This window comes from Chelonoidis abingdonii, chromosome 11 (genome assembly GCF_003597395.2).
Source record: "Chelonoidis abingdonii isolate Lonesome George chromosome 11, CheloAbing_2.0, whole genome shotgun sequence".
NCBI lineage: Eukaryota > Metazoa > Chordata > Testudines > Testudinidae > Chelonoidis > Chelonoidis abingdonii.
This window is the reverse complement of record NC_133779.1, coordinates 51,825,500-51,843,335: the sequence shown is the minus strand read 5'-3', so window position 1 is coordinate 51,843,335 and position 17,836 is coordinate 51,825,500. Positions and strand designations below refer to the sequence as shown.

General features: G+C 49.4%; 1 protein-coding gene across 12 annotated transcripts in view; it reads left to right on the top strand.

Annotated features, from left to right (window-relative positions):
* Positions 1–17,836, top strand: part of POGZ (pogo transposable element derived with ZNF domain) — a 73,018-nt gene that overhangs the window by 16,493 nt on the left and 38,689 nt on the right. For all 12 annotated transcript variants that reach the window (XM_032768003.2, XM_032767998.2, XM_032767999.2 and 9 more), the window contains exon 3: positions 1,886–2,044. In XM_032768003.2, the coding sequence (XP_032623894.1) occupies positions 1,886–2,044 (159 nt within the window). The remainder of the gene's footprint in view (positions 1–1,885; positions 2,045–17,836) is intronic.

Genomic DNA, 17,836 nt, shown 5'->3' with positions numbered 1-17,836 from the left:
AATCACTGAAGTTTCTCTTTATGTGCTGTTCAGTAAATATTTAGCTATCAAATAATAGATATATTAAAACATAAATTTTCTGAACAGTTAGAAATTCCTGATGTGTAACTGTGCACAGAGCTTTCATATGGCTCTGCAGGAGCTGACCTTCTGGTGATACTTCAGCAGATTGGACCTTCTGCTTTTTAAGAGGCAGGAAATGCAGTTTAACAATGGAATTAATATGGAATTAGAGATTTTCAAAGTTATTTGAAGGTATGATTTGTTTTTTGGGGGAGGAAACTTTGGTTAACAGTTGTTCATCTGTTGTTAAATCAACCAACATGATTGTTTTAAAAAGTACCCAATTTATAACTTGTATAAGAATAAGATATTAAATAACATTGTGGGTATGTGTGTATATATAGTGCTTTACATTTGACAAAGTATTTTTGCAAATGTTCCTGTTAAGTAGTATGCTCATTCCAACAGCTTTGAAAAGCTAACTCTCCCACTAATTTCAACAGCAGACTGCATTTCCTATGTCCTAGCCTATATTGTCAGGCTGTCAAGATGGCAACCTGTTTGTTTAATTACTTTTTAAAATCACTTTATTTCAATATTTTAACTGATTTTGATCTTGTTAAGCATACATGCACTTGCACGAACTTTAAACACCTAAGTAGTTCTATTGACTTCAAAGCTGCATGCTTGAAGGATCTCAAGTCCTTACTGTTTATAATTAAATTTGGTGATTAGAATATCTTTTTATTATATTGTTGTTTTTCTTTAAGAGAAATGTTAAGACTAATTTAAAGGGACTTCATAGGTAGATACAACACTTCTCATTTTTCAGTTTTGATTTAATAGTTCCGGTTACAATTACCCAATCTAGATATTTGTATAAGAATGATGCATCATAGTGACTTGAGCTGTTATGAACATGTTGAACGGGGCTGGGATAAAGTAATAAATATTGAAATGGGGTAATTAGCACTAGATGATAATTGATTTAAAATTCAAGAGTAGATGTAACATGAATAAAATCAAAAAATATTTACTCACTATCCTTCTGGTTCATCCCAATTTATTGAGCCTGGTGTGTGTTGTGTGTTGATGATGATTTTTTTAAGTCCTTTCCTAGCTGTGCATGTGGGTGGAACAGACTGGCATATTTAATAAATTAGTCTTTTGTTTGGCCGTTTGAATTGCTTTTTCTTGGCCTTTTGGCTAACATCGAGAACAGCATCAATATCTGGTACTTTTAGGAATTATCTTGTGCTCTAGTTCAAGGGTAGTTGGCCTAGTGCATCTTTAACTACTATGAACCTAGGTTCTAATCCTGTTATGCGGTGCTCTGGGGGTGTTCTTGGCAGCTAATTTTTTAACTTCTTTTGACTAGCTGCTGTTTGCATCTTGTTGTTAACATGGGATATTTGGGGAAAGATTCAACACCAGGGCTTTTACAAGAAACCACAAGCTAGTAGATGTTGGGTATGTTGGTAGGTGAGTAGGATAAGACAGTGCCTCCAACAGGGAGGGTATAGTTCTGCTGCTTTTTGGTGCCATTTGCTTCTTCATGTTCTTCCGGCTGGAGCAGGGCAAGAGGGAGGTTTCTGTGGCAGAGTGGCATCAGCAAGGAGAAAATGATTCAGTAGGGAATGGGAAATAATCTGTTTTAGCAAATAAGTAACAATGGTCTTGAACTGGCCAAATGCCTTTTTTGCTTGTGTTGCTTGGTGGGAAATACTGGGCTTAGAAAACAGGATACCTGAAACTACAGGTTTTACTTAGTGTAATACAATAGCAGTATGCCCAAACAGCATGCTCTTATGGCATCTCTGCAAACATTGTAGTGTCTCTGTGTTATTTTTCTAAATGTGACTGTGAAATTCCTTCCTGGCAGTTTCAGTGAGTCTACAGCCTGTTTCTGCCCCTCTGCCGATTGTTGCCCATGCATCCATAGGAGGTAATCTCTCTACAGCTACATCGGTCAGTAGCAGTGGGGCTCAAAACAGTGACAGTGCTAAGAAGACACTAGTGACGCTGTTTGCAAACAACAATGGTAAGCAGAAATGCTTTCAATATATTATGGGTGTGGGTGTTTAGGGGGGAATGTTAGGCCATAATGGTAGCTATACACTCTTGTGCTTATGATCCTGTGAGATTTCACAAGCTAAGTAGGAATGGATCAGGTTAGTACTTGGATGGGAGACCTCTTTTAAAAACTGTACGTTCTTTGAGTGCTGTCCCTGTGAGCGCTCCACTTCAGATGTTGGTGCACCCCGGCACCGCTGATCGGAGATTTTTGGTAGCAGTGCCTGGTCGGGATGGGCGTGCGCAGTAGCTGTCTCACAGTACTGTTGGAACTTCACCTAGTGCTCGCGCAGCCCGACCCCCTCAGTTCCTTCTCAGCTGTCCTTGGCACCAGACAGAGCTCCAACGGCAGTGTCAAAAATTTACATAGAAAACTATTTCTAATCTTACTGTTAAGTTTAATTTCCAGTGGTTAGTTCATAGTTTATCTTAGGTTTACATTTAATGACTTAGACTTTTCCCATTTAAAAAAAAAAGAAATCTCAGAAAGCCTTCCTCTTCATTTTTATCTCCTTGTACTATGACAAAATTGGACAATGAAAATGCCAGGTTTCCCTGGTTTTAAATGCTACACTTTGTGTAAGGAAGCTATGCCTGTCTCTGATGGACACTCACAGTGCATCTGTTGCCTGAGAGAGACGCACATCCCTCAGAACTGCAACCATTGGAGCAACTTTACAGCCGGAGCAAGGAGGGATAGTGATCTCAGACTTAAAAGGATCCTTATGGAGAAATCCCTAATGCCATGGTCTACCTTGGAAAAACCCCATCGGGGATTCTCCAGGTGCCTCCCCTCTGGACAGAGCGAGTTCCCTTTCCTCCAGAAAATCGAGGAGGAGAGAGACATCTCCGACCTATGGAGAACTGCTGAAGAGGAAATGGTCTGTAGCATGATCACTACCCTCGGTGCTGATGGCCAGTGGGGTAAGCACGTTTGATGCTCAAGGCACCTCCGGCACCATCCGTACTGGGACCTCTGTGGCAGAGATAAGGAGTCAAGTAGTAGGCACAAATCAGTCTCCTTCTCCATGGCATCGAATACCCCAAGGAAGGACATGGTGCCGATAGCGCCTCTAATTACCATGCCACCTCTGCCAGTGCCACATGCTGCAGAGTCAATGCCTGAATGCACTAAGTCAGCACCAACCAAGACCACACACAAGTGGGTGGTACCAACAGGACCGACCTCACAGGCATCTACACATAAAAGTATGGCACCGATGCCCATTGCACCATGCTTCCTCACTCACTCAACTGACATTGAGAGAGCATCCAAGCCTGGGTCACCTCTGTTCGGCACTGACGGTTCTCCAGTGGCGATTGCACTGGTACAGATGGAGTCACCTAATGCCCAGCAATTTTCAAGTGACGAGGAAGATGACCTAGGAGAGGCAGTTTCTATTCAGGGCACTCCTGTCCATCAGGCACTGAGCCACTGCCATTGCACAGAAGTGCCAGGGACTGGTTACACAGGGACATGTCCTTATGCCTTTGATACGGTCTCGCACAGTATTCTTGCCAGCAAGTTAAAGAAATATGGACTGGATGAATGGACCATAAGGTGGATAGAAAACTGGCTAGATCATTGGGCTCAACGAGCAGTGATCAATGATTCCATGTCTAGTTGGCAGCTGGTATCAAGCGGAATGCCCCAAGTGTCAGTCCTGGGGCCGGTTTTGTTCAATATCTTCATTAATGATCTGGAGGATGGCATGGATTGCACCCTCAGCAAGTTTGCAGATGACACTACTGGGAGGAGTGGTAGATAAAATGGAGGGTAGAGATAGCATACAGTGGGACCTACACAAATTAGAGCATTGGGCCAAAAGAAATCGGATGAGGTTCAACAAGGACAAGTGCAGAGTCCTGCACTTAGGACGGAAGAATCCCATGCACTGCTACAGACTAGGGACCGAGTGGCTGGGCAGCAGTTCTGCAGAAGAAGACCTAGGGGTTACAGTGGACAAGAAGCTGGATATGAGTGAACAGTGTTCCCTTGTTGCCAAGAAGGCTTATGGCATTGTGGGCTGTATCATTAGGAGCATTGCCAGCAGATCGAGGGACATGATCATTCCCGCTATTCGACATTGATGAGGCCTCATCTGGAGTACTGTATCCAGTTTTGGGCTCCACTCTACAAGAAGGATGTGGAAAAATTGGAAAGAGTCCAGCAGAGGGAAACAAAAATGATTAGGGGGCTGGAGCGCATAATTTATGAGGAGATGCTGAGGGAACTGGGATTGTTTAGTCTGCAAAAGAGAAGAATGAGGGGGGATTTGATAGCTGCTTTCAACTGCCTGAAAGGGGGCTCCAGAGAAAATGGATCTAGATCGTTCTCAGTGGTAGCATATGACAGAACAAGGAGTAATAGTATCAAGTTGCAGTGGGGGAGATTTAGGTTGGACATTAGGAAAAACTTTTTCACTTGGAGGGTGGTGAAGCACTGGAATGGGTTACCTAGGGAGGTGGTAGAATTTCCTTCCTTAGAGGTTTTTAAGGTCAGGCTTGACAAAGCCCTGGCTGGGATGATTTAGTTGGGGACTGGTCCTGCTTTGAGCAGGGGGTTGGACTAGATGACCTCCTGAGGTCCCTTCCAACCCTGATATTCTATGATTCTATGGCTGGCTAGCCCATGGATGTGTCCTCCTATGCCATTCTCAATGCACTGGGCACAATGGGACCCATGGGAGGTCTTCAGATCTCAGACCCAAAGACCTCACACCCCTCAGAGGCAACAGATTTGCCTTTCTATAGTGACAGCCACTGAGCCCTCAGAGGTCCAGGAGGATTTGGAGGATTCCAATACTCAAGGCTGCTGCACAAAGTCAGAACGTCCCTCTGGAAGAGGTGACTGAAAATCAACATCAGCTCTTAAAAATACTACACCCAGCGTCCTCAACAAAGCTAGCACTACCAATTAATAGTGCCCTGCTGGAACTGGAAGAATCAGTATGGCAAAGTCCAGCTACCATACCCCCCACGGGCAAAAGGGCAGATAGGAAATATTATGTGCCCAATAAAGGCATGGATTTCCTATTCTCGCCCCCTCAACCAAACTCCTTGGTGGTGGATGCGGTGAACCTTCGTCACAGGCACCACCAGCCAAGATGCAATTTGGATCTGATCAACCTCCCCTGACAACCAGCACATATTACACAACCTGTCCAGATATTTGTCCACCGACTAAGGCCATTTTACCAAGCATGAGCATCCATCACCACATATTACTGGGTATTGGAGATAGTATGATCTGGTTATACCATCCCCTTCATCTCCATCCCACCTACCCATCCCTCTTCAGAGACTCTTCTCATGAGCATCATCTATGAGAAGAAGTAAACCATCTTGTACAACTAGGTGCCATGGAACATGTTCCAGTACAACACAGAGGGAAGGGGTTCTACTTCCACTGCTTTTTGGCTCAAAAGAAAAGTGGAGGATGGAGACCCATTTTAGATCTCAGAAGACTCAACAAATTTATACATACCCACAAATTCAGAATGGTTATGCTGAAGTCAATAATTCTGGCACTGGGAGAAAGAGACTGGTTTTCAGCCCTCGACCTACAATATGCGTATTTTCATTTCACTTTAACCCCTTCACACACACACGCAATTCCGACGGTTTACAGTTGGGAGAGACAGCTTTCAATACTGGGTGTTAACCATTCAGCCTCTCAACAGCTCCAAGAATCTTTACCAATACCCTCGCCATAGTAACAGCACACCTATGTAAACAGGGAATTACGATATTCCCATACTTGGACGATTGTCTATTGAAGGGTCACATTCAAACAGAAGCAATACACTTCACATAGAAGAGTATGACACTTTTCCATGCCATGTAGTTACAAATAAATGATAAGAAATCTACTTTAGTTCTGGTTCAGCAACTAGAATTCATCAGAGCTTACCTAGACTCGATAGAAGCCAAGCTCTTCACAATGAGCACTCTCATATCCATAATCACAAACAGTCCAAGGGTTTCTGCACGCATCTGCCTAGAACTGTTAGGACGCATAGCGGCTCTGTCTTTGTGATCAAGCACAAAAGACTACACATGCACGATCTCTAGGGATGACTGAGCACAATCTAAACAGATTCCTGTCACTACCGCCAAAAGTCATACAATCACTACAGTGGTGCATAAACCCATGCAGTGTGTGCGCAGGTGTCCTGTTTCACCAAGACCCAGCATCCATTCAGATGCACCACAGATCAGATGGGGTGTACACTTGAATCAACACACAGTCCAGGGGAAATGGTCTCCCGTGGAGTTATTACACATCAATCTACTTGAACTACAAGCAGTTTGAAATGTGTGCCAACATTTCCTACCAGTGATAAGAAACAAATCACTAGGAATAATGACAGACAACGTAGCCTGTATGTTCTACAAAACAAGCAGGGAGGAACTTGATCTCATTCCTTGTGCACAGAAGCCATAAAATTATGGAACTGGTGCATTATCCACAATATTATCATTACTGCGTCATAACTTCCCGGGCCAACAGAACACGACAGACACATTGAACAGACAGTTTTCCCAAGAACACGAATGGGAACTGAACAATGACATCGCACAACACACATTCTGCATGTGGGGGTCATCGCACATCAGTCTGTTCACAACATCACGAAACTGCAAATGTCCATGGTTTTGCTCATGAGCAGGACTAGGACCACAATCCTAAGAGATGCCTTTGTCATCCGATGGAACGCGCCCCTCCTGTATGCATTCCCACTGGTACCGTTGTTATCCAGAATGATACACAAAATATGGACCAACAGAGCCAAGATCGTACTGATAGCTCTGACATAGCCCAGACAGACATGGTTTCCATACTTCAACCGCAGTTTGCACCCTGTACACCCTTCTTCTCTGTTGGGATCTTCTTTCTCAGGATGAGGGTCAGGTTCTTCACCCGAATCTAGGAAAATTCCATCTGAAAGCATGCCTCCTCTTTGGTTCCATCATGACAAACTAACCTGTTCGGAAGAGGTTAAAAAGTTGCTGCTAAACAGCAGGAAACTTACCATGCCTGCCACTTACCTACATAAATGGAAAAAATTCTCCTCATGGTGTCACGACAGCCACATATCAGCACTTACAGCACTGATACATTTCATTCTGGAGCGCATATTGCATTTGAAACACTTGGGGTTATCTGTTAGTTCACTTAGGACATACCTTGCAGCCAGAGCTGTTTTCTGCCACAAGATAGTTGTTTTTCCAGCCTTTATGCACCCCATTATGAAACGCTTTCTTGCAGGCATTTAGAACATGTACTCTGAAGTCCGCAACCCTACATCAGCATGGGACCTAAATCTAGTCTTCCAAGGCCTTACCAGAGCCCCTTTCAAACCACTTGCTGCGTGTTCTTTACTACATTTATCAATGAAAGTGGCGTTCCTGGTCGCGATCACCTCAGCACATAGAGTGGGTGAAATTGGGGACCTCATGGCCCATCCTCCTTATACCATATTATTTAAAGACACAGTGACTATGGGACCACGCTCTAAATTCATACCAAAGGCACCTTCATCATTCCATCTCAATCAGCCTATCCATCTACCTGTGTTTTACTCTAAGCCAGATAGGTCTCCACACTCTAGATGTTTGAAGAGTACTAGCATTTTACCTAGATAGAATGAAACCTTTCCATAAGTCACTAAGAATGATTAAAGGGCACAGCCATTTTGAAACAGACTATCAAAATGGATTTTGAATTGCATCCATTTATATTACCAGCAACAAAATATAGAACCCCTGACAGGGATTAGAGCCCATTCAACTAGATCAATTTCTGCCTGGACTTCATTCTTACATAATGTTCTAGTCAGAGACATATGCCAGACTACCCCTTGAGCCTTCTGTACACACATTCACAAACCACTACGTAATAACTCAGAGTTCAGAGGCCAATACAATACTTGGCTTTATGGTACTAGCCTCAACTGTACAGCCTATTCCTTCCATAATGGGGTACTGCTCTACAGTCACCTGAAGCAGAGCACCCACAGGGACAGCACTTGAAGAAGAAGGGAAGGTTACTCACCTTGTGCAGTAACTGAGGTTCTTTGAGATGTATGTCCCTGTGGGTACTCCACTATCCGCCTTCCTCCCCTCTACTTTAGAGTTCGCAGAAAGGACTCTGTGGTAGAGAAGGAACTGAGGGGGTCGGGCCGTGCGAGCGCTAGATGAAGCGCCAATGGTATTGCGGGACAAGTACTGCGCACGTGAGTCACAGCTGGACAGTGCTACCGAAAATCTCTGATCAGTGGTGCCGGCACCTGAAGTGGAGCACCCACAGGGGGACACATCTCGGAGAACCTCAGTTACTGCGCAAGGTGAGTAACCTCTTCTGCTGAAAGTGGAGTAGATGCTTCTCTTTTCTCTAATTCAATGCTGAATCCAGTGCCCCAGCATGTTAGGGGAAACTGCTGTTGCCAGTTGTATAGTCTTTTTCAGATGTGGTATAAAACAAAGGTCTTGACCACTTGTGGTCACTAAAGAACCAGTGTTGCATTTTGGAAGAGTAGAGCTATTAAACTGGAGCATTCAGGGCCGGTGCAAGGATGTTTTGTGCCCTAGGTGAAACTTCCACCTTGTGCCCCCACCCTGAGGTGCCCCCCGCGGCAGCTCCCCACCCTCCGCCTTGAGGCACCCCCCCACCCCAGCTCACCCCTGCTCTGCACACGAGCACCCCGAGCATGCCATCGCTGCTTCACTTCTCCCACCTCCTCCCCGAGCACACTGTGGCTGCTTCACTTCTCCCGCCTCCTAGACTTGCGGCGCTAATCAGCTTAGGCGCCGCAAGCCTGGGAAGTGGAAGTAGTGAAGCAGCCACAATGTGCTCGGGGAGGAGGCAGGGCAGGGGTGAGCTGGGGCAGGGAGTTCCTCTGCATGCCACCCCCTCCTTACTTGCTTCAGGTGGCCCTCCCCACACTCCCCTGCCCCAGCTCCCTCCACCTAAATGCCGACGGCGACCGGGGCGGCCGAAGATTCGGCCATCATGGTCGCTGCCAAAGAAAATGGCGCCCCCCCCAAATCCCAGCACCCTAGGCGACCACCTAGGTTGCCTAAAAGGTTGCACCGGCCCTGGGTGCATTGGCCAACTTTAAATTTAAATAATATTATTTCCTTGAACTTTTCCTGCTGTTTGAATTGGATAATGGTATTCTTCACTTCCTATCATAAAATTGTCATTCAGTGTGCTGTTAAGCAGCTGCTGTGTTTAATTTCAGAGGTGGCTAAAGCGATTTCTCTGTTTACTTTGTATTTCAATTATTAATTCAACATTAATAAAGAGTGTTAGGATCCTTTGGGATTAAAGGGGCTGTATAAATGTAAGATGATGATTATTCAGTGTCCAATAAATCTACTTAATAATCAGATACCAATTTTTTTAATAGAAAAATTGATCATATGTGTAGGTAATAGGACAGGTGCTATACCTTATTTGAAGTAGTAATTTGTTTATTGAAATAGTACCATATATATTTAAGAACCACTACATAGCATATCTGTGATAAATATTTAATAGTTTTAATGATAAAGGTTGATTAGGGAGATGCCTTAAATCAATCACAAAAAATTAATACAAATCCTTGTGGTATTGGCATGCTAATTAGATTAACACTAATAAACTAAAGCTTATGGATTACTGATTGATAATATTCAATATTTTAAAAGTCTGTTAGAAATACGCATTAATCAGTAAATCTGAGTTTGTGAGATGAGTATCCAAAATTTGACTTTTAACTTAGGGAGTGGTCACTATCCAAGTGATCCACAGAAATTGAATTAGAATAGGTTTTTGTCACATCGGAAATTATTATAATTCTACGATAGTCCTGCCAAATTCTGACACACCCTCTTATTTTGTCCATTTTTTTTTTTTTTTTTTTTTTTTGGTGGCTGTTTAAGAGTCTTGGAAAACTGCTGCCATGATACTCTTAATTCAAAGCTCCACCGTCTCATCTGAAAACGAAACCAGACTGTTCTTTCTTCCTTTCTCAGTCCTTGCTGCTTAGAATCTGAATGTGTCAAGCAAACCCTTTGGGCATCTAGAACATTGGAGGCTTAGCAAGATTACTAACATAGTGCTGGAGGCTAGTTAGAAAATTTCAGTATGTGTTCTGTAAATCACAGAAATATATAAAATTGTCTTCCTAATGAATTAGATGCTTGTAGTACTGTTCATGCCCTGGCCATGAACAGCTGGTATTACATTTCTACATATCTGTGTCTCCAACAGTTATATTAAAAGGAAGAAGTGTGGTCTCAATTAACGAAGACTTTTTTTTTGGTCTGGCTCACAGAAATGCATTAGCAATTGGCACTGTGCAAATGTCGCTGCCTTCTGTTTCTTTTAATCTTTAAGGAAGAGATTAAAAACTTCAGTCACATAGGAGCTAAGCCAAATGAGGGTCTCTGCACCCTGCATCATTCTTCACAGCTATTCTGGTGTTGTGTGTGTGTGGTTGTAAAGACTTTCAGTCATAGCTACGTACATAGAAGTGGAATGAGAATGTATGTGTGCACAATTGCACGTGTTGCCAAAAACGCTGTTCATTCTGGATGGCATGGCACAGAAGCGTAGAGCTGCATCTAATACTTTGCCACTCTCAGATCGTGGTGGAATACTGTCTGTTGGGACTTACGGTTCTTCTTCAAGTGATTGCTCAATCGCATCCAGTACGTGTGCGCTGTGCGTGCACGTTCGTCGAAGATTTTTACCACTAGCAACCTGGCGGGGCGCGGCAGTCGCCTCCCTAGAGTGGCCGCCGCCATGCGCTGATATAACCCCCTGCGCGCCGCTCCTATCAGTTCTTCTAGCTGCTGTGTCGGTCGTTGGAACTGTGGGCGCAGCAAAGCTGTCGCCCACGTCCCTTAGCTTCTCTTGTCGTTAGTCTATCTATTAATTTAGTTTATAGTTAGAGTTAAATAGAATATTAGTTTATAGTTGTTATTTTACATTGTTGTATATAGTTAGTGGCTTGGCTCTAGCCCCTCACCCGCACCCGCTTCGGGCACTAGCCCGTTCACGCGGGGGTTCAACAACCATCTCGCGCTTGCAAAAAGCCGATGCCCACAACGATCTCACGACTCCTACACTAAAGTACCTCGGGGAATCGGACATTTCGCGAGAAGTGCTACATCTTGCAAGGCCTAAGCCAAGGACCAAAGAAGGGAGAGAGCAGCGCTTAAATGCTCTCTCATGGAAGCGCGCTTAACCCTCCGTTTGTCTTCGAGTGCTTTGCTCATATCATTCCAGTTAGGTGTGCGCGCAACACGCGTGCACATTCTGCGGAGAAAACTTTTACCCTAGAAGCAACACTCGGTGGGCCACAGGTCGCCCCCTGGAGTGGCGCCACTTATGGTGTCTGATGTATACCCTGGCTACCCAACCGGCTCCTCAGTTCCTTCTTACGCCCTTGTCGGTCCGTTGGAAACAGTGGAGCACACTTAGCTGACCCGCTCCTAGCTAACTCGAGTTCTGTGTATTGTAGATATATCAGTTATAATACCTTTATATATATATGTATCTATACTTATGCGTTGTTTTTCTAATTGCTAGCATAGTTAGTTTAAGCCAAAGTTAGCGGGTTCAGGGAGTAGCCCCTCCCCGCAACCATGCCGAGCCTGCCCGGTTACCGGTTCTTAGTCCACATGCTTGGCCGGCTCCACCTGTCTGTGACAAGAGATCCAACGACTCCGTTTACGGTGCTTTGGGGATCGTATTTCACACTAAGTGCCCATTTGCAAAGGACATTTAAAGCCGAGAACAAAATTGGGCGCACTTTCTTTTCCCTCCACCTTCTGCAACCGACGCGGCTGCTACTTGGCGGACAGAAGCGCCTCTCGGCACCGGACCCCGCCGGCACCAGGCCATTACGCGGCAACAAACGTCAACTCGGCATGGGGTGAGAAAGCCACGACTCCTCGTGCACGTGCCCGACAGCTCCCGGCACGCGCTGTGGTTGACTCCCTGCCCTGCTGCTGTTGTGCCAACTGCACACGCAGCCAGTAGTAAGCTCGTTACCGTCGATCGCCAGGCACCAACACCTGGCAGAAGGCAACTGCAGGACGCAGCACCGTGATCGCGTCCCACGGGGCCGTCGAATGCCAGTGCCTGCCTGCCCCCGGGCATGGCCGTGGTTGAGCCTCCCTGCTCCTGCTGCTCCGTGCAACCCTGCACCGGCAGCAGACAACTCCCTAAAGTCGGATGCCCAGCACGACACCTCTGCCGCGCACCGACACGTCAGCACCGTCATCCCGGTCCACAAGGCGTTGACCATGTGCCTGAGACGCGCTCCCGGCCGCGCCGTGGTTGAGGCTTCCTGCTCCTGCTGCTCCCGTGCTAACGGCACCGCAAGCCAGAGCTCCGTCTAGACGCATCCCCGGCACCGACACCTGCCGGGCCACTGAAATGTCGGCACCAGTCGATCACCAGTCCCACAAGGCCGTAAATCCAGTGCCTGACTGCTCCCCGGCGCACGCACGTGGTCGAGTTCCTGCTCACTACTGCTCCGCGTGAACTGCACCCGCGGACAGAGAGCTGTCTAAGCCGGATTGCCAGCACCGACAACCTGCTGAGACACCGGCGACGTCAGCCCGGTCATCCAGTCCACAAGGGCCGTCGAATCGGGTGGCTTGACAGCTCCGCGGAACACACGTGGTCAAGCTTACTGTTCCTCCACGCCAGAGACATTTCCAACGACGAGGGATTCTCGTTGCCGGACAGAAGTGGATGCATGCTGACCCCGGCACCGGGCCGGTGCGTGGTATACAGTCGCTTGGCAAGCCCCTTGATACGACCATCCTCTATCAGCGAGCAGGTGGGACCATTCATGATCACGGTCCGCAGACGGTCCAAGTTCCGTCGGCCTCCTGCCTTGACGGCCACTTTGCAGTTCCCGACGGCTGGCTTTCCTCGCACCGTCGGCACTCGCTGCACAAGATCAGTGTCCCGTTCACCGACCCGATAATCCGGCACCATTCCGGCTCGCCTAGGTAAGGCTTGGGAATCACCTAACTGGAATGGATATGAGCAAGCACTCGAAGAAGAAAAGACGGTTACTCATCTTTGTAACTGTTGTTCTTCGAGATGTATTGCTCATATCCATTCCACATCCGCCCTCCTTCCCCACTATCGGAGTAGCCGGCAAGAAGGAACTGAGGAGCGGTTGGGTCGGCAGGGGTATATATCAGGCACCATAGTGGCACCACTCCAGGGGGCGACCTGCCGGCCCACCAAGTGTTGCTAGGGTAAAAGTTTCTCCGACGAATGTGCACGCAGCGCGCACACACCTAACTGGAATGGATATGAGCAACACATCTTGAAGAACAACAGTTACAAAGGTGAGTAACCGTCTTTCCTCGGCACCGAGTGCCGACTCCGCTCCAGCACCAGACCGCGCCGGCCCCGTAAAAACGCCTCGGCATTGACCTTTCCCAGCACCGGGCCCCGACAAAAGACCTTCGGCGTCCTCCACTCCGGCCAAGCAGACTCGAACAGAGCGCCCGGCACCGATACCTGCCGCGGCACCGATACCGGGGATTCCGTCAACTCCGGGCTGGGGAGGTCCGTCGAGTCCGGGCCCTCACAGCTCCCCAATAAGATCCGGGATTGAGCTAATGGTCCCATCAACGCCTGAGACGTTCTCCTCGGCTAGGGACCTCATAGCACTAACCGAGTCTGCGCTGCCTCAACCCCCGGTGCCTCCGGTGCGAGTTCTACAATCTAAGGGCAAGCCAGTGGCCATGCAAGCGCCGTCTCTGGATTCGCCGAGCCGGCACCGATCCCCATCGCGGTCCCGACACTGTTCCCGGTCCCATGGGAGATCTTGATCAAGGCGCCGCTCACAGTCCCGGCACCGCTCACCGCAGCGGTACCGGTCGTACTCGTGGCGCAGGTCCTCCTCACGCCGGTCCTTATACTCCCGGCACCGCTCCGGCTTGAGCCATCGCTACCGGCACCGAGATTCGAGAAGCCGTTCCCACCGTCGGCGTTCTTGATCCAGGTCGACCTCCCGGCACCGAGCTGGTGACAGGTCCCGGTCTTGATCGTGGCGCCGTTATGACTCTCGGCACCGATCTCCAGCACTGAGGAGGTCTCCGCCATCTGGAGCGAGGGACCCATATCAGTCCCATTCGGCTCCTCCCTGGCCGTCCCGCCAGCCGTCAGTCTCCTCGCAAGCAGACAGCGCGTACGCCCTGGACACCGACAAGTCTGCTGCTCTATTCCATGAACCCCTACTTCAGGAACATGGACTGCAGCAGTGGGGATTCTGGACTCCCTGGGCGTACCACCAAGCCCAGGGCCCTCAACAGATTCCCCCGCGTTCAACTGCCTCCGAACACAGGGCTCCGGAGGCCACATCTTCCCGTCCTCCCCCTTCCCCTACAGAGGAGAGGTTGTCTCAGCCTCAGGATCCTGAACTCCCTCCACAGTCGGACACAGTGCTCCAGGCAAAGCCTCCTGCAGATCCACTCCTGCCGGGTCTCTCCTCATCATCCTCCCTGGATGAAGCAGTGGCTGGAACAACATCCACCAGCCCCCCTCACTTGATCTCAGGGCGCATCAGGACCTCCTCAGGCGCGTGGCGCTGGACATGAACTTACAGGCTGAGGAGGTCTCAGAAATTGAGGATCCGGTAAGTGAGCATACTCTCTGCCGACACACCCACTCGAGTCGCCCTTCCTTTCATCCGGACCATTCAGGCCAATGCCACGACCATCTGGCAGTCTCCGGCAATCTGTTCCCCGCTGCACGCGGTGTGGAACGCAAGTACATGGTGCCCTCGAAGGGCTACGAATACCTATATGTCCATCCGCCCCCGTGTTCCCTCGTCGTCCAATCTGTAAACGAGGGAATGCCATGGTCAGCAGGCCCCGACCCCAAAGTCGAAAGGAAGCGAGGCGCATGGACCTGCTCGGACCGAAAGGTCTATTCTGCGGGCGCCCTCCAGCTTCGGGTGTCCAATCAGCAGGCTCTCCTTAGCCGCTACATGTTAACACCTGGGCGGCGGCAGACAAATTCAAGGAGCTGCTTCTGCAGGATGCACGTCAGGAGTTCCTCTGCGATCCTTGAGGAGGGCAAGAAGGTCGCGAGAACTTCCTTGCAGGCCTCTTTGGACGCCGCAGATTCAGGCCGCCAGGACTCTAGCCTCTGGCGTTACCATGCGCCACATTTCTGGCTCCAGGTCTCTGGCTTTCCCCGGAGCTCCAGTATACCATCCAGGATCTCCCGTTTGAGGGCCAGGGCCTGTTCTTGAACAAAACTGACCCTAGGCTGCAAAGCCTAAAAGACAATAGGGTCATTATGCGTTCACTGGGGATGCATACGCCCGTCACCCAAAGCAGACCCTTCCGGCCTCAGCAACACCGGCCCTACCCCAACCCAGGCAGAGGCAAGACTTCGCCAGACGGCGAAATAGAAATGGCCGGCGTAGACAGTCGGCAACCAAGGAGGACAAAACCAAAGCTCCTCCAAGCCTTCCTCCAGGCCCGAAACCTTTTTTTGAAGGTGCGCCCAAGGGCGCTGTACCAGTTTCTCTCACAGATCCGTCCCCTCCCTTTTCCAACCGTCTTTCGTTTTTCCTCCCTGCGTGGTCCCGGCTAACATCGGACCGCTGGGTCTTACGCACGTTGGAACTTGGATACACTGCAATTTGTTTCATACCCGCCTCCCGTCCCCTCCCGTCCCTTCAGGGACCTCTCTCACGAGCAACTCCTCCTCCAGGAGGTGCAAACGCTCCTCTCGTCAAAGGAGCCATAGAGGAGGTTCCAGAGAGCGAGCGGGGCAAGGGGTTTTATTCCCGCTATTTTCTGATCCCCAAAGCCAAGGGAGGCCTCAGGCCTATCCTCGACCTGCGGGCGCTCAACAGATACCTGGTAAAGTTTGAAGTTCCGTATGGTATCCTTGGGGACCATTATCCCATCCCTGGATCCTGGAGACTGGTACGCCCCTCGACATGCAAGACGCCTACTTCCATATAGCCATCTTCCCACCCACAGGAGTTCCTTCGGTTCGTTGTAAACAACCGTCACTATCAATTCGCGGTCCTTTTCCGTTCGGCCTCTCTACGGCCCCGCGGTGTTCACCAAGTGTATGGCTGTAGTCGTCGCCCACCTTCGCCGCAGTCGCATACATGTATTTCCATACCTCGACGACTGGCTGATCCGGGGATCCTCAGAGACACAAGTCCTCAGTCACGTCCACATGGTCAAGCGGCTTTTTCGTGAGCCTAGGCCTAATGCTCAATGTCGAAAAGTCAACACTAATCCCCACTCAGAGGATAGAGTTTATCGGCGCCATTCTGGACTCCACCCTGGCCAGAGCCGTTCTTCTCTATCGAGATTCCAAACCTTGACGGCCATCATACGACGGCTGCAGGCAGCGCCCTTGACCTCAATACGCACTTGCCTGACTCTCTTGGGCCACATGGCGGCCTGCACGTTTGTCACGGGATATGCTCGGCTCCACCTGAGGCCCCTCCAGTCCTGGCTCATTGCTCAGTACCGTCCGGCCAGAGCATTCTCTGGACACGGTTGTCACCATTCCCCAGGACGTCTTAGCTCCCTGCAGTGGTGGCTGGATCAGTCCGTGTGTGTGCGGGGCTCCCGTTCCATCCGCACCCCAGCCCTCGGTGTCCCTGACAACGGACAGATGCCTCAGACCTGGGATGGGGGGCCACCTCGTACACTGCGGACCCAGGGCCAGTGGTCACCTCAGTGAGCTAGCCCTCCACATCAACATACGGGAATTGAGGGCGGTCCGCCTTGCTTGTCAACGTTCCGTCAACAACTTCAAGGCCGCTGTGTTTCGGTATTCACCGACAACACAACGACCATGTATTATATAAAAGCAGGGCGGCACGAGGTCTCTCCCCTGTGTCAGGAGGCCTTGAGGCTCTGGGACTTCTGCCTAGCCCACTCCATTCACCTCATCGCGTCCTTTCTCCCGGGGGTTCAGAACACCTGGCGGATCATCTGAGCAGATCCTTCCTTTCCCACGAGTGGTCCCTTCGCCCGGACGTCGCTCTTTCGCTCTTCCAGAGGTGGGGATGTCCCGGATGGACCTCTTCGCGTCCCGCGGGAACAGGAAATGCCAGATGTTCTGCTCCTTTCAAGGTCTCGAACCGGGCTCGGTGGCAGACGCCTTCCTTATTCCGTGGACGACGCACCTGTTCTACGCATTCCCACCGTTTCCGCTCATCCACAAGGTCCTTCTGAAGGTGCGCAGGGACAGGGCCCGCTTGATCATGATAGCTCCAGCGTGGCCCCGACAGCATTGGTTCTCCATGTTGCTGGACCTGTCCGTGGCCGCCCCCTGTCCCCCCTGCCCTTCACCTGGACCTGATCACTCAGGACCACGGCAGGCTCCGTCACCCAGACCTTCAGTCGCTGCAACCTCACGGCGTGGCTCCTGGTGGCTGACCCGGTCGGAAATGTGTGCTCTACCCCAGTGCGACAGGTGCTCCTGGGAAGCAGGAAGCCTCCACTAGAGCGACGTATTCAGGCCAAATGGAAGCGTTTCACGTGCTGGTGTGCGGATCGGAACTTCCTTCCCACCAAAGTCTCCATCTCTAATATCCTTGACTACCTCTGGTCCCTTAAACAACAGGGCCTGGCGGTGTCATCTCTAAGGGTTCACTTGGCGGCCATCCACCTTCCACCCAGGAGGGGATGGCCGCTCGTGTTTTTCTCACCCAATGGTGACTAGGTTCCTTAAGGGTCTGGAGCGTCTTTA